Genomic DNA, 22,430 nt, shown 5'->3' with positions numbered 1-22,430 from the left:
CTTACTTAATTTCAGTTCTCTAGTTATCATATTAAAAGGTGTTGTATATATATATTTAGCTTTTTCAATAAAAATCTCTGTGTGATATAAACTTTTTTACCATTTCATAAATAATAAATTTAATTAATTAACAGGATTATATTTGAATTGAGCTCTAAAGTATGTTTTTCTTTTTCAGGTTTTAAATATCTTATTTTTAATAAATCCTATTTTTGCAATATTTTTAAATGTCCTATTTTTGTAATATTTTTAAATATTTTATATTTTTATAATATCCTATTTTTTGTAGCACAATGTATTTTTAACTTTTGCAGTTATAATGGGGTTTTAGAACTAATTGTACCTTCTATTATGGAAGAATTTTACGCTTCACAAGAGACAAAAGGTAGTTATATATTTTTTCATTTTATGTATTTGTTACAGTTTAAGTGCAGAAATCAGTTAATCTACCGAATATCTCGCTAATGTGAATTAAATGAGGACGATTCCAATTCTTTCAATTTATTTTTCATAGGCATTTTATTTTTAATAATTTCGTAAATACAACCAAAATATTAATTAAATATTTTTATTACTTATTGGATCTAAATATAAGTACAAGTTTCTAAAATGTTCTTGGAACCCTTTTCACTCTTCCACGGAACCGTGTAACACTGTACGGGAACCACTGACCTAAACTAAGATAAAATACTGATAGAATCCGGCTAGGAGAAAAAATTTATAGCTACTAATAAGCAATTCATTTTCAACAATATTTGTGCATATAAGGATGTAGATGATTATAATAAATATTATTTATGTTTTAGGTACGGTTAGTGGTGGAAATAGTCTGGCCATTATCTTTATTTCGTATTCTTATGTGGGTTAGAAGCAAAGGCTTAAAGTATGCTGCCCATCAATGTAAGTGCATTTATTTATCAATCCCTGTGTAACAAATTACCTTTTTAATATTGTAATTTCAACGAGATTTTGGATTTTTTTTTAATCGGTTAAGACATTTGAAAACTGTGATTATATTTACATAAATACAGTTTTTAATATCCTTTTAAATTTAAATCAGTTAAATGCGATTATTATTTATTAATAGCAATTTCTGTTGAATTATATTACTACTAATAGTAATATTTAGGCTACAAAAAAGTATGTTAAAAAAACTAAAATACTAAAAATGTGACTTTTTTCCTCAAATTTTATTTTTAAATTTGAATTGTCATTGAAATTTAATATTTTAGTGAACTTTATTTCACATTCATATATTTTTTTTAATGTTGGATAATTTCTTTATGTGAAATTTTCTAATATTTTTGCCTTTTATACTCTATTTGTGTATATGTTACTGTGAATGACCAAAATGTTGTTGACTTCCACCGGTGAATGTTGACAGTTTCACTTTGGTAAATGTCTTTACTAGGTCTAATTAAGTGCCCGGTATACAGTTTACCCTACTCTGATGTTATTTTAAGGTTCAGTGCCATTTGCATTTAACCAGTTTATGTTTAACATACATTTAACCAGTACTCCAAACTGATGTTTCTCCTAATCTATCCTCAGCAGATATTAAAATATCGAATAAACATAATAATATCAACGAATAAATCAAATTAGATATAACAAGTACTTCGGACATTCACCAATGCCACTATGTGATTGTTGACATTCATCGGTGAAAGTGGACACTGTTTTTTTTTACTAAAACGAGTTCCTATTCAAAATATGAATTCTGTACCTCTTCAACCATCTATAGATAGTCTCATTCATTATTCTTCTATCTATAGATAGACAAAAAAAAAGTATTTTAACCGGAATTTAGAAAAAATAATTTTTTAACCGGTATAACCGTAATAAGAAAAGTGATACCATGAACTACTAATGATAGTTCAATTTGTTTTTTAGACTAAAAAAACTAATGATAATTCAATTTTTTTTAATGGTAAATTATGTACTTAACTGCCAAACCGTAGGAAAAATTACATAATTGTTGTTAATCTGGACTATTAAATGCTAACTGAGATTAATAAATGTGCTGAAATGTTAATCAAGATTGATAGCATCTGCTTCCTTTGTGCTGAATGATACTGTGTATGAGGTTAACTTTTTATGATAGTTAAAGTGAAATTCTTTTCTTAATCATATAATGGTCTCACTAGGAGAGACAATAAACAACAATAGAAAATTTTGAAATAATTATAATCTATTATTTCAAAATTTTCTTTTAACAGTTGAAGATTATCCTATGTTTGATAATATATCTTTTATACCTCTTTATATTTCATTTTTTTGAAAATTGGAAGTTGATAAAAAAAGCATGGTTTTTGGCAATAATTAGCAAGTTTCTGCAGATCCTAGGTTTTAAGTAAGTGTTCATATGTTAATTTTATTAGTTGTATCAATATAGAGAAAATCAATTAGTATTTTTTTTGGAAGAAGTTTTTAAAAATGGTCTCTATCTAAAAGTCCTTTTATCCCCTCTAAGTCTCTTTTTTTGAAGTTTTAAGCTGTTAAACACCCTAATTATGTTAACATTTTAATCAATTACACAAGATTTTTTAAATTTTTTAATGCCATTGACTGAATTCTGGGCCATAGTTATAATCAAAATTATATTTCCAGGCTATTTTGATGAAAAAGGTATGCCTTTAGCTGGTATTTTACCCTTTCTACAAAATTCTATACGCACGTTTAATAACACCTGTTACCCTACTATGCACACAGAAGATGCAAGAGATACATTACTTCAATTAAATTCCTCATCGTAAATTAATCATTATTTTCCTTTAAAAACAAATTATTGAAGGTATTAGATTATAACTTTTTTTAATTGAATTAAATCAGTACGTAATGTAATAAATGTTATGCATACTCATTAACATCTTTATGCTACATTAAAATCCAGAATGTTCCAGTTTATATGCTCAGAAGGTTAAAATTTCTATTTTGTAATAAGGCCAACATTAAAAGTGTTTCAGTAATTTTGAAATCAATTACTCTATTATTAAAAAAATAAGGAGTAATTTAATTTTTAATTAGTTAAGGAATTTGTGGAAAAGTCTCTATGCAAAAAAATTTTTTATGTAAACATGCATAATATTTTTTAATAATTTCTCATGTTTAAATAAGTCAATTTTTTATTCAAAATTATTTTGAACATAGGTATAAATTAAGTTCTCCTGCAAAGTTCATCTCCTAAAAGTAGTGAAATAGTAACTATATTTCAAAAGTATTTTGCACTCACAAAATTTAAAAAAGTAGTTTGTAATAAAGTAGATAGTTAACTTCAAATTAATGTTGTTTTTCCAACTACTGGAATAAATAATGTCTGTGTTTACAACATTTTGTTATGATTGATTCATTGATAAACTTAAAATTTTCATTTTCTTTTGTATTAATTTTGTTAGTTAAGTAATATTTTGAATTTTTGCCGAAGCTTGAAATTCGGTGTTTAAATTATCAGCATTATTTTATTTTATTTTCAGCTGCCAAATGCAACAGCCTGTTTCGAACTTTAGAACAAAATAGACTAACTCGTATGCTATGGAGTCAGATGAAACCGTTTGTGAGAGGGAAAATTATTTATTCACCCAACAGCAAAGCTGCTTTCAAAATTATAACCAGAGTAAGTTGTTTTTCTCATTAATTGTTCAAATATGTAATTTGTAATAAGCATTTCAAAAATTTGAAACTTTTTTACTTTGCAGGAGAATGAAACCTTTTCTCCCCTTGTAAATGCCGTTGAGTTGAGCAACCAGTGGCTTGACACCTGGTCTGTTAAAATATCTGAAGTTTTGAGCAAAAGCCATGAGCAATTAGCTATTATTGAAGTAGTTATGTATTTCACTTTTTTAAAACAAATTAGCTTTAACTTAAATACATTTCTTAAAAATATGAGTCCCAAAGTGGATTGGTCGTAAAGACCCGTTAGAACGCCGAAGTCAACCATTACTGGCAGCAGTCAGTAAGCGGGGTGAGTGACCACTTTGATCAGCCTGTGTAGAAACCGAAGATGCACATTATCGGTCCTTGTTTAACTGTTCTACTGTAAAGTGCTCAACTTCACCTTTCGGATCGTCAGGCTACCAAAGCAGGGGAGCTATCTCCGCTGCAGAGGATCAAAATTGCGATGACAGGTCTTAAGATCATGATCTGTGATATTTTCCAGATCGCCGCTAATACCCCATTGTGCAGCTCTAGTGTGACGGAATTAAAGTACCTACCCTAATATGAAGCAAAATATTTTTTCTCTACAACCAGTTACAAAATTATTGTAATTTTTAAATTATTTACAATTTGTTGAAACAAAGCTTGCAAAAAATTTCTAGGCATTTTTTTTCCAACAATATTACCTATTAAGTAAGTTTGACTTTGGCGAGTTTCAGACTAAATAGCTTACCTCTGAACATATTATTAAACTATGTCAACAATCAGTATCAATCTTTGCTTAAAATTAAACACATTATTAAACTGTATCAACAATCAGTATCAATCGTTACTTAAACAATTATGATCACAAAATAAATAACTTACCTCTTAACACATTATTAAACTGTATCAACAATCCGTATCAATCTCTTCTTAAAATTAAACAATCATTCATGATTTAATTTAATCTCAAATGCATGCTCATAACAATTTTCAAATCTACTTTTTTTTCTATGAATTATTGCAGCCTGGTAACTTGCCATTTCAAGATTTGTTGGAGGAGCTGTTGTCTAATGTGACTGTTACCGGAAAAACAAATGAGACCTTGTTGATTGTGATAGAAACCATGAATGAAATAGCCAAAGAAATTCTCTCAAATTCAACTGCATGGTTAAATAAAATAAACAGTATGATTGAGGAGGTCAGGGATTACTTAGAGGTAGGTCGAAATTGTTTTCTCAAATCATTATTACCTTTAAAAGTAAAAGCAAGTTAATCAAATGTAAAAAAAATATTTACTCTAAATATTACTAAAAATAAGTTTACTAAAACCAATTTCGTAAGAAAATAAAGTTTGACCTACTCCAACAATTTCCATATAAGAAGGCTACTGAAATATAGTGTTATAAATATTTTTTACAAGACCTACTACATTTCATTATGAGTTAGTGAAAATGAAGTAATAACAAAACAGATAAATATATTTCCAATATAGTTCCAATTTATTAATAATATATCACTGAAATAAATTAGTTTAATTTTATTGTTATTGTAATGTTTGGCGATCGTTGGGGTGCACTTTGTCACCTCCTCGAAGGTATGTTAGAAATCAAGGTAGTTGTATGTTTGTCTTGGTCGGGAGAGGGTCTCCCTTGGTTATGTAAGAGCTGGAGGCTCTGAGTCAAATATAATGCCTAGTTTCTTTTGTTTTTGCATAAAGTTAAATTTATTGTTTTAAAATCTGGTGTAGTTATTTGTATGGAAGCCAGGCGTTACAGTTATTTTTCTACAACTTTTAGGAAAGCAAAAAAATAGGACTCTGAATGAAAAATAAAATTTACATAGTTCTTAATTCCCATACTCAATTCCCAACATTGAGCTATAGTTCAGGTATGAGAAGAATTGAAGTACTTTAATTACAACTAATTTGTTGTTTATACTGATCTTTATTTTCTCCCTTAGAAGGGGAAAAAAAGCATAAATTTTTGGGTTTTTGCTTATTTTGCAAGAAAGGCTGAGCAATCTATTTGAATTAGCATCTCTGTTGCATGTAATTTTTTCCTCTAACACTAAATGATTAAAAATATTATTTTCCCTTTGCAGTGTTTTGAATTGAATCGTTTTGTTGCGCTGAATACAGAGAAGGACATTGTGATGACTGAATTGGATCTTATTAAAGATAACAAACTTTGGGCTGGTGTTGTGTTCAACGATATAGAAAATCGAGATCAACTGCCTCATTTCATACAGTATAAAATAAGAATGGCGTCCAGTAAAGTGGACAGTACGAAGAGAGACGGGTTTGTCAAGTGTTTGGTTATGATCTAATTCCATTTACTATTTTTATTTAAATATGGTTGCATTTATTTCAGTAAATTAACTTTTTATTCAATTCCTATTAATTAGTTCACACTCTCCCAATAACTCGTTCAAATTTTTAATCGTTCATAAAATACTTTTTTATTCATCCACTCAAGTGTTCAAATACATTTTTTTATACTTGTAATCGATGACACTTGATGTTAATACAGTTTTTTCCAAATATTTAATTCATTCATTAAATAGGGATGAGCGAAAAACGAAATGGAATTTTCTGATGGGTTAAGCGTTAGTCGTTGTTTTAAATTTTACTATAAGCGATTCAGTTTTTCACATATTTTAAAAATAACATCTGTAATAATTTCTAACTTATAGCTCTATTTGAACAAAAAGATAGTTTATTGTACACATTTAAATATTTAATTGTTTTATATTCGTTGTGTCAGATAAATTCAATAAAGAACATGACGTGTGGTCCACGTCACCAAATGTATACTTTTTATAGTCGTCTGATTTTTTCAATTCCTTCTATTAGTTCATACTCTCCCTATATATATTTATATATCTTGTTCAAATTTTTAATTGTTAATAAAATACTTTTTATTCATCCATTAAACATACTTTGACTCATTCATTAATTTTAAACTTGTAGTGATTAACGCATGATGGTAATACAATTTTTTTAAATATTAATTCATTCATTAAATTTAATTAATTAATTTTAATTTTATACAGGGGAAAAAATTTTATTATTTAATAAAAAGTAACTAAAATAAAACTTTTCTTTGTTGACCTAAGTAGGAATTGACTTTAATTTTTTTTTAATTTTTTTTATTTATTGTGTAGTGAAAATTTAATGTAGAAGAACTTATTATGAAATAGTGATAGATTAAAAAAGTTGTAGTGGTATGCAAAACTAAAAAGTAATGGAATTATAATTCAAAAAAATTAAATAAATCTCATATGTATTTTCATTAATGAGTATTTTCATATTTTTTTCTGACTTTGGATTGTATTCAAAACTGTAAAAAGGGATTGGGTTAAATAAACCACATTTCTAAATAGTTCATTGAAGCATTAAGCACCCTCACTTCCATGTAGCTAATAAAATATTTTTGTGTGTTATGCTGTTATATGGTTGACACTTCAGACACTCATTGAGTATCTGGAAACAATACTAATGAACAGCCTGATGTGTATAAAAAAATTCACCTTTTGTTTTAAGTATGGTTATTGCTACAATGCCTCATGCTCTTTATATGCATAAAAACTGAATTTAATAAAAATGTTATAATTTTCATTCTTTTCATTATAAATTAAATGCATGTTTTTTTTGATGCAGTACATTTGTAAACTCAATTTTTTAAGCAAAATTAAAAAAGCAAACAAATGTAAATAGCTATTTTTATTTATTACTTTAAAGACTGCATTGGTGGTATATAAAGGAATTTTTTTTTTTTTTGCATTTTTAATAGGTTCAATAAATTTTCATGCTTGAATTACTCAATTTTCATATTTATGAGACTAAAACCAACATAATTTAAAGAATTAATCATGTCTGTTAAGACTGTTTGCAGTTAGTCAAGAAATAAGTATAATTACTTGATATTTTTATGATTGATAAATGACTATTCTTTTTTTATTTGAAAAAAATTGCATTGTATTGTATTTTTTCTTTGTTTAGAAGCCTGTTTAAAATTTAATTACAAATATTTTTTGCCTGCAGTTTCTGATATAATTTTTATTGTGACACAGGTTTCATACGCCTGGACCAAGAAGAAGACCAGGGATTGACATGAAGTATATCACATTTGGATTTGCTTATCTGCAAGACATGATTGAGCATGCAATCATCAGAGAACAGACAGGAAGAACACAGGAAACTGGAATTTACTTGCAGCAATTTTCACATCCATGCTACATATTTGATCAGTAAGGCTCCATTAGAAATGCATTTTCCTGATTTTCTAATTTTGTAATTTAGATATTCTATGTACACAGTCGAACCGAACCTCGTTAATGTGAAATCGGTGGTACTATAATAATTATTTGTGTTTACCAGATTTCATCTTATTCGATACATTATGAAAATAATTTATTACGTACTATTAATACATATTATGTGCTACATTTATGTACCAAACAGATTAAAATGAGCTCACAAATGTTAATAATTTCATTTAACATGGTGGGTAGTGTTTTTTAAAAGAGATTTTCTTTCCTTCACCATGGCGATTTTCGCCATGTATTAGGCAAAAACGTGCTTTTTACATTGTTCTATTCAATGTTATCATTGTTCTATTCAATGGGAACAAATTCATTCACTTTCAATTTCAAAAATGTGGTGACTGGGTGTGCCCTTTTGGGCCTCTCAGTCCCAACCGTTGAATATCTATCTCAACTGAAAATTCATGCTAACCAAAATCTCAGTGTAAGAGAATGTTTTATCCTTTTAAGGGATTTCTTTTCTTTATTAATTTTGAATTATGGCCATTTTCATTTTTAATAAATCCGATTTTCTTAAAAGATTTCATTTATTTCACTGAGACCATTTTATTACATCCAAATTACGATGTATATGTAACGGACAAAAATCAATGATGATATTTCAGCTACCACTAAAATATTAGTAATGGCGATCAACACCGTCATGCAGATCAACACCTCTATTTAAGAAAGTTGCTAAATCATGATAATAAGTTCGTTATATGGAAAATTTGTTAAATAGGAAATAACTTTTTGAAATACACAAAACAGGTTTTAAATTCATCAACACTAGACATAATTAAAATAACAATTGATACACCGTTATCTTGGAAACTAGTATCTACTATTTATTTTATTAATCCTAACCATAAAAGAAATCTGCATGGAGAAGCAAGAATAGAGCAACACATTATCAAGTGTTACGCTATCATGCTACATACATTTTTAGTTAAAAATAAGCTAAATTATGTATTAAATTATAGATGCATTTATTATAAAAGTAAATTTAAACATACATTACCACATTCGTTCATAAGTTTAATAACTATAGATATTATCCCTCAATTTTGTGTGAGTTTTTCTTTTGAAATGCAAACAAAAAAAAGTAAAGGATTTTACTGCTTTCTCTAAAAGTTAAGTGGTTTTGAAAATCAATTCAAGGTCATTTCCCTCATAAAATACGTTAACAAGTTTAAAATGTTCCTAAATATTTTGGGAATAGTGGATCTCAAATAAAGATTCGTTAAATTGAAAATTCACTTCATTATTTGGAAGTTATTTTACGAAGAAATTTCCAAAATGTTCTTGGTTCCTCGAAAATAATCACAAAATGGAAGTTCGTTAAATAGAAGTCCAACTGTATAGTTATTGCAATTTCTTTGTAAGATGTACTTTAAGATATATATTTATGTTAAAAAATGATTCGTCTCGTGATGTTCATTTTATGTATGTATGTTTAATGGATTTACATTTTTTAAAGGCCTTTAAAGGGGCTTTTTTTGTTCTGGGTTTGTGAAAGTGCTGAATTTTCTGTCTTTTAAAAAAAGATTATTATTTCTTTTTTTTGCCTTGTCAATTATCGTTCTAAGTGACAAAAAATACATGATTTCACAAGTTTCTGCAGTATTTATCAGAAACTAGTTATTTTATCATGATTATGTAAAAGTTTTTGAATTTTATTGATTTTTTGTTTATAAATTAAGTACTTTAAACGATAGAAAAAAATGATTTTTGTTGATGCACAGATCCTAATTATGATTTTTTTTCCTTCTGGAAAATGATTAAAAATACTTTTTGAGTGCTTAAAAAGTGCTTATTTTTTGTTGAAAAATCTGGCTACTCACCCTGCCCTCTCTGAAATACGCTATTCTTATTTTCGTAGCAGCAGACAGCCTCAGACTTTGTGGCAGGGGGAGTTCTTACCGTAGACAAATTATAGCAAAAATGTGTTTTTGACTTCAAACTTACTATAGTGTTTTATTTTTCAGTTTGGAAAAGTGATGGAGAACAGTGATCCTGGTGTGATATTTGTGTTTCTTTTGTGCTATTCTGTATCCACAATTATGTTATCATTTCTGTTTAGTACACTGTTCTCTAGAGCTAACCTGGCTGCAGCAGCAGGTGGCATGCTCTTCTTTATCATATACATCCCATATCCCTTTCTAGTCATGTGGGAGGATCAGATGTCGCTCGGCAAAAAACTAGCCAATGTAAGAACTCACTTTTTATGCACTAGGAATCCTAATTGTTTTCATTATTTTTATATATTGGAAGTGATCATTTCAATTTTGTGATTTTAGAGTCTGTCTTCCAATGTTTCTTTTGGGTTCGGTTGCAGTTACATCAGCCATTATGAAGAAGAGGGTGTCGGGGCTCAGTGGTCCAATATCCACGAAAGTCCCATTCCTGGTGATGATTACAGTATGTTACAGGTCATGGTAATGCTACTCTTTGATGGTTTTATTTATGGAGTCCTCACATGGTATATAGAAGCTATGTGCCCTGGTAATTTGATCCTTTTTAAAATAATACTGATCTATTTTAATTATTGTGTTTAACAGCATATATGTCTATAGAAACCCAAATTTTCTAAAAATCCTGCTTTGCAATATAAAATAGAGGTGGTTACGATTTGAGAATAGACTTTAGCATACTATCTAAAGCATAGGTTCTCAACCTTTTTAACGCTGCCGCCCCCTTAAGGAGTGAAAAAGAGTTTAAACGCCCCCTTTGTGAAAATTCAGTTATTTGGAGCATAGGGTGAGCTGAATTATAAGAGGTAACATTTTTAAGCAATATTCTTAGGCGTTAACTTTGTTTGATTTTTTAAAAAAATTAGTGTGAACGTTAACTCGATACTTTTCTCCCGGCAGGTAATCGCAATCTTTTTGTTATAATAAAAATAAATACGGTAATGAGAAAACAAACAAAGAAATCTATGCTAAAAAGAGTTATTTAAACTTAATTAGATAATTAAAAAAACATCAAAAATAATTTTTTACACTGAAACGTGGTATCAACCAAGCAATCAAGTAACTATGTCAGTGGGATGATTTTGCTTGATGGTTCAGAGCTAGTTTCTTAACATTCGGTTCAATATTTTCAGTGAGGTGAAGACGCAAGTCCCCTCGTTGCACGATTTCGAGTCGATTTCTCTTTTTTGTGACTAGATCCGTCACAGCACAGTCCAGGGTAGAGACGACTTATGTTATCTTGAAGCCAAAATTCTGTGAGACGATCACCATTCTGGAAGCTAGCTTTCAAAGTTTCATAAGTTGAAAGTTCGACCAATTCCTCCTGAATATGAACCTCTGCTGTTTCAATATTCACGTAAGGGTTCATAACCCATTGAGGAACTTCCAGGGTCAACACATTTTTAAAACGATTAGAAAAGTCCATGTGCAAAGACTCAAGATGTTGACAATATTCTTGTGTATCATCACAGGAAATTTCACCATTCTTTTTAATATTCGATAAGATCGGAAATTGGCTAAACTCATTCCTACCAAAATTCTGCTTTCACAAAATTAGTTTTTTTAGAAAGGCAGAAATAACTGATTTTGAAGTGATCAAATTGAGTTCGTCGCCTTGAAGTTGTAAATTAACACCATTAAATTTCGCAAATAAATCCGTCATGTGGGCAACGTCTATCTTAAATTCTAGCAATCTGTCTTTCAGAACTACATCTTTGTCTTCCAGGAACTCAAGCACAGAGTCAAAAAGATTCCAAAACCTATTGAGACAGGCGCCTTTGGAAAGCCAGCGAATTTCAGTGTGTAGTAGTAAACGATTGAATTCTTCATCGTTTATCTTGCATAGCTGTCTGAATAATCGATCGTTGAAAGCATCACAGCGAATTTTGTTCACAGCAGAGATAACGTATTGCAATGACTGATGCAAGCGGTCACTGAGATTTTTTGCAACTAAATGCTGTCTGTGAATTACGCAGTGAACAGCTAAAATATCTGGTACCTCCCTCTTCAAAAAGGCGATAAATCCACGATGTCGACCCACCATTGCAGGAGCTCCATCAGTGGCAACAGACATAATATTCGTAAGAGGAATGTTTTTCTCTTTAAAATAATCTTTGACAGTGTTAAAAATAGATTCTCCTTTGGTAACTATAATCAAGCTTCGAGCAAAAAGCATCTCCTGAACAGTTTTTCCTTCCTTAACAAACCGAACATACGCCAACAATAAAGCCTCATTACTTGGCAAGGTTGATTCATCAACTTGCAGGGAAAATTCATTCGATATCAAAAGTTTGCATAAGGACTCCTCAACATCTTCCGCCATCTCATCAATTCGTCGCCGAACTGTATCGTTGCTTAATGGGATATTTTTTATTACATTAGATGCTGCTGGATGGTGTAAAACTGTTTCTAAGACTTCCTTAACAGACGGCAGTATCAACTCTTCGCCGATGGTATGAGCTTTCCCAGATTTGGCAATTTTGCCATTTTATAAGAGGCTATCAAACCATCGTCGCATTTTTGGGACGAGGTTGCTAGTAAGCCTGAGACCGAAGGTGCCTTCAGAAACTTGTCCTTGATGTTCTTGAAAAATGACAAGTCTTTATTCTGTTTGTCAGGGTGAATTTTTTGCAAATGCTCCTGCCAACGAGAAGGTTTCATGGCCTTATTCGATAAAACTTTGTTACAAAGTAAACACATAGGTAGTTGAAAGTTCGATGGTGATTGAACAAATCCAAACTTCAAGTAAGTGGCATTGTATTGACGACCCTTCTTTTTGTTAAACGACATTGTTGGCGGCAGCAAAATGCAAAAGATGAAAGAAAATCAGCTATTTCTTAAAATTAATGAATAATATACTATAGAAAACTAATTCACACACGTACCTGGCCAAAGAAACAATGAAATCGAATCGAAACCTGGGAAAAAACTGAAAGAAGTGAATGAAAACTATCATAAGAAATACTGATCAAATCAAATATTCATACTAAAAGAGTTCAATTTTCGCCAAATGGCTTGAATGAGTCACAGCTATTGGAGACAGTCTTAGAAAATTCTTATTTTTTTCATTTAATATTAATTTAAGATTTATTTTACTTATTAAATTAATCTTAATTTAATAATTTTATTTGGGAGTTTTAAAACTAAATTTGAATGACTAACCATGCTCTTCGCCCCCATACTGCCCATAGCATATCCAACGCCCCCCTACTGCCCATAGCATATCCAACGCCCCCCCTACAGCCCAAAACAAGTTCACTGCCCCTCAGCATACTCCCACCGTCCCCGTTGAGAAACAATGATCTAAAGTCAATTCTGGCTGATAGCCTTACACCTATATAAAATGGATCTGGCTAGTGATTTTCATAGTTTTGTCGGAAATAGTTTTTGTGGTTGGAAGTACGAACTTTGACATGTAAGTGAACTTTCTAGTTAATGAATCTCTCCCAGAGCCATGGTTGCTCAGGGGATAGAGCGTTCGCCTTCCAATGAGGCTAACCGGGTTCGAATCCCAGTCGATACAAATTCCATATCCGGCTTGCACAGACCACAGTGCTGACGTGAAATATCCTCAGTGGTAGAAGGATCATGGGTTAGAGTCTCCTTCCAGTCAGGCTAACAGGGAGATTTTCATTGTTTTCCGCTCCATATAATGCAAATATGGGTTAGTTCCATCATACAGTCCTCCAAGAAGGTCAAACTTCTCCCAAAACTTGAGCCAGGAGTTCCCTTGTCTTCAGGATTGGGTTCAAAATTACAAGGCTGAGTTGGCCACAGTACTTAGATAGAGAAACAATGTGAGGTTCCACAGAGTTGATAAATAATTTTGGGTGATAATTGTAATAACTGGCAGGAGCTGGTACTATGCAAATCATTAAATAGATTCTATATTCATACCTTTTCATTTTAAGAGAATCAATTAGTAAATGAAATTTTAATTTTTCAGGTCAGTATGGCTTTCCAAAACCATGGTATTTCTTTGTCACTAAATCTTATTGGTGTGGTACAGAATTGAAAGAAGCACCAGTGACAGATATAGAAGCAAGATCCAACTTTAGTAAGTTTACATAATAAATAGTCTTTGTTTTAGAAGAACATATAGAAATGTTATTTTATTTACTAATTATTAAAAAAATATGATGTGTAGCGCTTTTTAAAAGGTGCTTATTTTCAGTTTTTAAAAGCCCTTAAGGGTGCTTTTTCCATTGGGTGTTTTTAAAAAGTGCTTCATTTTCCCTTTTTGAAAATGAGATTTTTTTTCTATACTATGTCGATTTTCTTTACTATGTGTATTATGCAAAAACGTGCTTTTCACATTGTTCTATTTTAATGTTATTCACAATTCATTGAACCAAAATCTATTTCGGCGTACCCTTTGTCCATATATAAAAACGCCAATCATTTTGCATGTTTGATGAAATACTTGTGACTCTGCGTGTGCATATACTGGGTTCGGAGAGATTATTGCACTCTCGCGTGCAACTCTGCTGCATTTTGCATGATAGTCTCATTTCCATCCCCTGATATCAAACCGAAAAATCTCTTGATCATTTTATGATGGCCAATAGAATCAAGAAAAGCGTTCTTTGTCAGAAACTAGTCATTTCATCATGATCATGTAAAATCATGTTTGCATTTTGTTATTGTATATAGAGCTTAAAAATATTTTTTGCATGCTTAAAAAGTACATAAAGGTGCTTGTTTTTTGTTGAAAGATTTGGCTCAGAAATTAAAGGATCTACTCTTTCTTTAAGTCAAAACTTTAAAGTTTTAACTTTTAATAATTAACGTGTCTTTATTAAATTCTGATTGGTCTTCTTTACAGTAAATTTTGCAGTATAAATTCTGTTGATATTTTACACAGATAATTGCTCTGTGAAAGTGTAGAAAAAGTCATGAGCAGGGAAACCTGTCACGTTAACGACTTGTCTAAGTTGAACTCAAGAAATTTAAATACTCTGAGGATTACGAAATAACAAATTAATAATAGTTAATAATTGTCAGAAATTGTATTTGGATGGAATTATCTTCAGTTGAACAAGTTTTATAATTGCTTGTAAAAAGGTTTCTGTGTATTTCTAGAAATATGCATAATCATGCCAAAATCTAAATATTTACCTCAATCGGTTCATCTGACTAAACTTTCCTGAACATGACTGCTTTCACTATGTTAGACTAATCGTGAGAGTTTTTTCTTTTCTTCCAATACTTGAACTAGTAGTTCTCATGTCTTCTGGATTGGATTAAAATCCACTGTTCAGAAGTTTCAAGAAATCGTCGATCACATTTATGTATAAATATTCTTGTATATTTTATTTAAAAAAATATTAGAACTAGAATTTATACTTGGCATCTCTTACATTTGTAAATATTTTTTCTGGTGGGATAATAAATGTGATTAGAGGTAAAAGTAAACTAATACATAATTGTTCATTGAAATTATGCTGCATATAGTTTATTTAGAGCTTCTTGTTTTGAAAATATCAATGATTTGAATTCATAAAAGCATTAATTTTTTGAAATGGGCCATTAATGATTTTACTCAAAAAAATCTATAATTCACTCACAACTGAGTGTTTAATTTGTATTTATATTGCAATATATTTATTTAAAAACTTCATACTAAAGGCTTTTAACTATCTAATTCATTTACATCTGAGTGTCTAATTTGTTTGATGGCTGATGAAATGATGTTCAATTTGTTTGATAATTGATGAAAGAAATAGTGATGTTGGAATAATCATGCTGATGTGTGTATTTAAAAGTTATCCATAATAAAAATTATGATCAACAGTTGAAAGTAAAGTGTTATAAAATAACTAGAAAGATAACTAGTTATAGATAACTAGTTTCTAAAGATTAAAAAAATTGCTTTCTTTAAATTATGAATTTTATTTAATTGAGGCTAATTTTTACTTTAAGATCAATATTGACTTGGATGTTTCCTGCTACGACTGGAACTGCTAAGATTTATGGCCATGCTATTCGCACAGACATGGATTGTATTCGACGAAGTTTAGGAACATGCCCTCACCATAATGTTCTATTTGAGACATTTTTCTTTATTTTTATGCAAACTTAACTGTTTTATGAGGGTTGACTCTATCTATTTGGTAACTGAGGGGATATCAAGTGAAAACTCTGGATTTTCAGATCAGATTTTTCTCAGATTTTCTCTGCTGCCAGATTTTAGTCAAAATCTTGATTAATAATTCTTTACTCCAATAGTGTTTAACATTTGAACTAATGAACGGCAAAAAGTATTGTTCCACCCTATTTGTTGCTTTAGAATGTTTTGGAAACTTGAATAATAATAATAAAAATAATTATTGCTGGATGAAACTTTGTTATGAAATTTCCTAAGGGCAAATAATATCACATTATCCAAGAGCGGTATACTTACTTGCTATTTTTGTAAGTATAATTAAAATCTATTATATGATAGTTTTGAGTCAATCTCTTTCGACTATTTATTTAAAGCTATTTTTAATCCAATTAGCAATTTATAATCAGAAAAACTTATTTAAATTTTGTAGTTTAATTTAAAATAATTTTAACACTTTAATTAAAAATATTCAGTTTTAATTGTTAAATAATAAACCAAATTAGGCAATAGTTATGAATTTATAGAAGTCTTCATAAAACAGCTAAAAATTTTGCTTTAAAATTGTATTTGAATGTTTTTTTCTAAAAAGTATTGTGCCTCTAATATAATTGAGAATACTGGAATTTAGGCTTAGCCATATTATAATTTTTATCTGACATAAATGTTTTGATTAAAACGCATGATTGTATTAATTTTCATCGGGCTTTCTGTACACATTTTAAATATTCTTTCTCTGATTTTAAATTTCATCATTATTCTTTGAACTTAAATTTTGCTGAATTGTAAATGATTGTATATAATTAATACAAAATGTATCAGGAGAAATTTCTAACTGAAAGAAATTTTTATTTTCATAATGCAATTTTATTTCTTGCATTTTTTCTTAATACCAAGAGAAAATGTATTTAATTTTGATTTTTGTGCCCTCCAATATTTTCATATAACTAGATCTCAGATTTTGATTATCTAAAAAATCCCCATAAATGTTCTTAAAAATACAAAAAATGACTTAAAAAATTTTAAAAATTACCCTATTATTACTTTGAAAATATTAAACTGAAACAATGTTTTCCTCTTTAAAATCACTTCATGCAAAATATGTAAAACAATGCAATACGTTTTCTTTTTCGCTTTTGCTTTTACTTATAAACTAGAAATTGCTCTAATTTAATTAATGGGGCTTGTAATAAGAAAAACAGATTTAGTCAAAATGTAATTTTTTTTTCAATTTGTGTATATTTAGTAAAAAAAGAGAGATACTATATGTTAGTAAATGATAAAGAAAAAATAGAAAAAAACTACTTCATGTTAAAATAAAATTTACTACTTTTAATATTCATTACCTCTGTAGTTTTCTTATTTTACTTTAGATATGTATAATTTTACTACATTTCTTCTATGCGTAAATATTTAAATTATATTTTAAATTAATTATATTATAAATTTTTTTTATATTTTAAATTTTGTAAGTGAAAAGGTAGGAAAAGTGTGCTTTTAAAGTTAAATTTTTTTTAACTGTTTTTTACTCGACTAACTAGTATATTTAAGAAAATATGAAATTTGGTAGATTTGCATATAAATCTGGAAAACATGGAAAAGGCAGTAAATTTCCATGCAGAACTTTATCAGATATTCTGATTTGATATCCTATGTTACGTGCAAACAATTTAACTCAGGATTCAAAACAAAATTTCTACTTTCACTTGTTTTGTTTCTCATAATATATCTTCTTGACTTCAAATTATTATTTTTCCTGTTCATGCCAATAATTCTGTTTTAATTTTGAATGAAAACATCCAATATTTTTCTTCGAACTTACGTTTAATTCTTTTTGTAGTTAAATGAGGTTTTTTCTTGAAAAATAATACAGTATTATTTTTTTAACATTAGCCAGATTTTGTATTAGAAATCTGTTCTCGTATGAATAATATGCTTGAAATAAAATTTAAATATAATTGTCATGTGAATCAAAATTAAAGTATGATATTTCTTTATAATTCACTAGTTTGACTGTTCGTGAGCATTTGTGGTTCGGTAGAAAGGAGACGACGAAGTTTCGGAGGAAGAAATGATTAAGGACATGAATCTGAAACAAAAAACAAATGAAATATTCAAAAAATCTCTCTGGTATGCATGTATCTATTTTCTTTATTTATTTTTTATTTCTGTATTACTATGTATTCATGAAATTTGTATTTTATTTTGTAAAATCTACTAGATTTTTTCCATGCTTTTGCAGCAATGCAAATGTAAGAACTTTTATGTGAGATCAATTATTAAACCAATCAAACTTTTCTAACTTATTATTTTTCTTGGTGTCAATTATTTGAGTAATAGTTATAATGTGCATAACTGAAACCGCGGTATTTTATCTTAATTTTCAGGTGGCATGCAAAGAAAATTGTCTATTGGTATAGCGTTTGTGGGTGGATCTCAAACAGTTATTTTAGATGAGCCCACAGCTGCTGGTGTAGATCCTTATGCCAGGAGATCCATTTGGGAATTGCTTTTGAAATACAAGTCAGGTAATGCATTGTATGATTTTTTAGCTTAATGTATTTTTTTATTTATCTCTAACTATTTATTTAGGAAGTTTGTTTTATTAATGATAATAACATATTTTTTAAACAAGGCAAAGCATTTTAAAGCACCATTATCTGTTGTTGTCGTAAGCCATTAAGTCAAGGGGTGCGACAATTACTGAAATTACATTTTTAAGTTTTTCTGAAACTAAAAAAAAAATAAGTGACTGATAAAAAAAATGGCTATATCTGTATAAAATTAAAAATGCAGTTCAAATTCTAATTTTTTAAAAATAAATATTGCCCATACTTAGCTTTTGGTGTTATACATTAACTATAGTTAAAAGTAGTTTAGTGTTTAAAATTTTTCCCTATTCATCACTTTTAAGACCTGACCTAGAGAACTATTATACAATGGAAACCCAGAAAAATTCATTTCAGAATTTAAAGATTCAAATGAACCCAAAAATTTTGAAGAAGAGTTCATTTCAGATGCTAAGGAAAGTGAACTCAACTGGCATTCTCATCAGAATCATCATAGTTGACCAGACCGCCCAATGTGGGCCAATGCCTTCCTCTGAAGATTTCTCCATAACGACTTCCAACAGGCATTCTATGCCAAGTTAAACATTAGCTTCTCTAACCGAGTGTGGCACTATAATTGTCAGTCATGAACCTGGAAAAGCTGTGAAGCAAAGTTATTTTTAAAAAATATTACCTCAACCATTGTTAACAGTTTATCCAGAGTTTTCTTTCTTTAATCCTGTTAGCTCTTATTTATCTGGATAGTCAGTGCTTTACTGTGTGGCATAACTACCACTACGATTATTAAACATAAATTCACTAGTATATAAGACGTCTCAACTCAATTCAATCACGCTTCTGAAGCTTGGACAATGACAAAATTGTATCGCAATATTTGAGAGAGAGATTTTGCGGTGTATACTTGGTGGTGTAAATGAAAACAATAACTGGAGATTTAACTTTGAACTGTACAAGAGATTTATAAACACAACCCGATATTATTAAATACATTAAAATAAATAGAATGAATTAGATCGCCCACGTGATTCGAATGAGTGACGACTACACAATAAAAAAGATACTGCTTTATAGACCCACAGGGAAAAGAAAGCGGGGAAGGCCGCGGTTGAGATGGGCTGACTCAGTGGAGTCTGATTTTCTCGCAATTAGTGAAAAAAATTGGAGATCAAAGATAAATCGGAAGTCGTCATGGAGAAATCTTCAGAGGAAGGCATTGGCTCACATTGGGCTGTCTGGCCAACTATGATGATGAACTCAAATCAATCTTGAGATACCTTTTGATGGATGAAGGTTGACATAGTCGAAATCTCTAACCCCACAACTGTGTATGGATAAAAATTTTAAATGGAAAACCACTTAACGTTTTTTACATTTCATTCTTTTTAAAAAATTTAATTTTTACACCTTATTAACTTTCTCTGTTGATAATTTAATTATTGTAATGTTATTACTGTATATGAATAACCTGCATTTTTAATTTTTTAATGAATCACTAAAACTTTTTCTTATGTTTTTGGAGAAATAAAATTTTCCATAAAAAAATCAGAACGCTGAAAGATTTTTATCGAGACACTTTGAATTAATGCCTCTACATTGTGGATGCTGCAAATTACTTTTTCCATGTTCCCTGAAATTAGTTTGAAAAACAGAAATAAAATTTTTATGTGATATGTCATTTTTTCAAAAGAATTTTCAGTTTTTTGCGTGTTTCTACAATTTATTATTTTTTTTTTGATCAAAAGTTATTCAGTGATCTTCCAATCATTAGATCAAAAGTTATTCAGTGTGGTCCATTTTTTATTCTGCTCACTATACAAATGCTTTTCTTCATAAATAAGTTTACTGCTGTTTTTTTTCTCCTTATTAGAATATTTTAAAATACATATAAACGCAGTTAATTATTTTGAACAAATCCTTAAATTTGCTGATTCTCTTATACAGGTTGTACAGTCATATTAACTACTCACCACATGGATGAAGCCGATTTACTGCGTGATCGAATAGTGGTTATAAACAACGGGAAACTCGGTGAAGTCTTGCGATTACAATCTCTCTCAGAGAAACAGCAGGGGATCTTCGAGTACAGTGAAAGATAACTCCACCACCAAAAGCACTACTAGTGTAAGTAGAACTCCGTGGAAAAATATGTACTGTATTTTTTTCAACCATTGAACACCGTTTAACACGTTCACTGACGTGTCACCCATATTTGGGAGAGAGCAAAAATTCTGATCATGCCGCGTCCCTCGTATTGATAAAAAAACTATAAGGTCAAGAAATTACTTACATATATAAATTCTATACTAGTGCTGTAATTCTACAGAAATTTCAAACTTGTTTGGAAAATTTGGAGGATACATTAAGCATTACACCAATAGCAGTAACCTCTGTATTGATCAGCAATACAATGGAAAAATTCTAAGTCTGTGATATTTTTATTATAATATTTTTATTTAAAATTTTTTGTTTCCATGGCAAAGCTAAATATGCTGCACACACTGCTGTGGCATAGTAGTTCTATTACCCAAAACACCATAAATTATTAAGCAGCTTTCAAATTATTCAGATTAGAGTTGAATTAAATCAGGGTATTTTACAATATTAGTTATTTAACAAAGAAATACTCCAGCTGTATTTTACAAAATATATTATTGTGTTTAATAGATACTTTCAATTGCAAAATTTCATTTTAGAAATTAGTTAAAATTCATTTAGAATTCATTTTTCGCAAGGAAATGAAAACATAACATTTCAGGTTTGTTCCAGACCTTGTCAATGCATTTCATATTAATCCTATGGGAAAATTTTTGTTTAGTTCCTTTTTGTAATTTTTTGCTTTTAGCTAATCACAAATTGTTACCAGCATGCAGCCAGTTTCCATACAATAACCACGAACTCTGCAATTGTAAGGAGGCTTATAGCCTTATTTCATTGTATTGGCATTTGCATTAAATCAGACTTCAATATTTTCCATAAAACAGATCTACTTTTGTAGGAAATATAATTTAAAAAATAATTTACACTAACAGATTACTTAGTTTCCAGTTCATTGTAACCCTTACCAATGTGGCTTGACTTGGACGTGCATCCTCTTTTCTAGGAAATGACGGAGGAGGGTGTAGCAGATATGTCTACAGTTGATTCAAAATCAGATTTATCTGAAAACAATGTTCTACCTGACAATGGATTTAATTCCACGTTCAGTTCTCCTTGGGGTAAGCATCTAATTTCTTATCAATTCATGTTTTAGTTCAGTGTTTCTTTTATTTAATTATTTTTCAAGCAATTCAAAAGTTTTTAAACACTCTTAAAAGCTCCCTTTTATTTTTATTTCGATCTTTTTATCAGTACTAAATCATTCATTTTAACCCAACCAAGTATTAATTCAATTTTATCATTCGTAGTTAGAGTTAGTTCAGTTGGTTTGATCGTAATAGTTTGATCGTAATCGTGAGTAGTTGGTTTGATCGTAAAATAGCACTCAAAAATCTTTTGAAGTAAATACTACTCTCCCAGACAATAAATAAATAAAGTAAAAAAAAATTATGCGTGAAAAGAACAAGTAAATAGCATCAATTAGTGGTATTCGTTCATTGAATTCTATCACTGATAAAATTCTGGAAGGGGAGTAATGTGGCATGTATACCACTAAAATTATTAAATACCAATTCACTAGTAGGATAAACCAACCAGTGAAGGAACACTACCCAGTGAAGGAACATTTCATATATATTGATTAAAAATAAGAATTTGAAAGTTTTTCTTTAGATTGATTGGTAACAATAGCTTACTGCCAAACAATAGGAAGTCATCTAGCAATGTTTTGGATTACCTGGTCAAATA

General features: G+C 29.6%; 3 protein-coding genes across 3 annotated transcripts in view; 2 read left to right on the top strand and 1 right to left on the bottom strand.

Annotated features, from left to right (window-relative positions):
• Positions 1-819: 819 nt before the first annotated feature.
• LOC107447749 (phospholipid-transporting ATPase ABCA1) overlaps positions 820-22,430 on the top strand; it is a 24,633-nt gene continuing 3,022 nt past the window's right edge. The window contains exons 1-13 of the mRNA XM_043053807.2: positions 820-900; positions 3,474-3,613; positions 3,696-3,818; positions 4,664-4,855; positions 5,740-5,936; positions 7,711-7,887; positions 9,930-10,151; positions 10,242-10,446; positions 13,861-13,971; positions 18,026-18,147; positions 18,405-18,545; positions 20,529-20,708; positions 21,688-21,802. Coding sequence (XP_042909741.1) covers positions 858-900; positions 3,474-3,613; positions 3,696-3,818; positions 4,664-4,855; positions 5,740-5,936; positions 7,711-7,887; positions 9,930-9,942 — 885 coding nt within the window. The 5' untranslated portion in view covers positions 820-857 and the 3' untranslated portion in view covers positions 9,943-10,151; positions 10,242-10,446; positions 13,861-13,971; ... (2 more) ...; positions 20,529-20,708; positions 21,688-21,802. The remainder of the gene's footprint in view (positions 901-3,473; positions 3,614-3,695; positions 3,819-4,663; positions 4,856-5,739; positions 5,937-7,710; positions 7,888-9,929; positions 10,152-10,241; positions 10,447-13,860; positions 13,972-18,025; positions 18,148-18,404; positions 18,546-20,528; positions 20,709-21,687; positions 21,803-22,430) is intronic.
• Positions 9,942-10,534, top strand: LOC122271687 (phospholipid-transporting ATPase ABCA1-like). Its single transcript, XM_043053813.1, has 3 exons — positions 9,942-10,151; positions 10,242-10,446; positions 10,503-10,534. Exons 1-3 carry the CDS (start codon positions 9,942-9,944, stop codon positions 10,532-10,534), a joined length of 447 nt encoding a protein of 148 aa, XP_042909747.1.
• LOC107447735 (protein FAM200C-like) lies at positions 11,461-12,237 on the bottom strand. The gene has a single exon (XM_016062736.3). It carries the CDS (start codon positions 12,235-12,237, stop codon positions 11,461-11,463), a length of 777 nt encoding a protein of 258 aa, XP_015918222.3.

Source organism: Parasteatoda tepidariorum, unplaced genomic scaffold (assembly GCF_043381705.1).
Source record: "Parasteatoda tepidariorum isolate YZ-2023 unplaced genomic scaffold, CAS_Ptep_4.0 HiC_scaffold_676, whole genome shotgun sequence".
Classification (NCBI taxonomy): Eukaryota; Metazoa; Arthropoda; class Arachnida; order Araneae; family Theridiidae; genus Parasteatoda; species Parasteatoda tepidariorum.
This window is presented reverse-complemented; position numbering and strand designations above follow the sequence as displayed.

What these genes read in the sequence shown, in the direction of transcription:
- LOC122271687 (XM_043053813.1), top strand. Translation starts at nt 9,942, where the DNA reads ATGGAGAACAGTGATCCTGGTGTGATATTTGTGTTTCTTTTGTGCTAT. An exon ending in TCGGCAAAAAACTAGCCAAT is followed by an intron (nt 10,152 to 10,241) that starts GTAAGAACTCAC and finishes TTGTGATTTTAG; the next exon opens with AGTCTGTCTTCCAATGTTTC. An exon ending in TATAGAAGCTATGTGCCCTG is followed by an intron (nt 10,447 to 10,502) that starts GTAATTTGATCC and finishes TGTGTTTAACAG; the next exon opens with CATATATGTCTATAGAAACC.
- LOC107447735 (XM_016062736.3), bottom strand. Translation starts at nt 12,237, where the DNA reads ATGGCGGAAGATGTTGAGGAGTCCTTATGCAAACTTTTGATATCGAAT.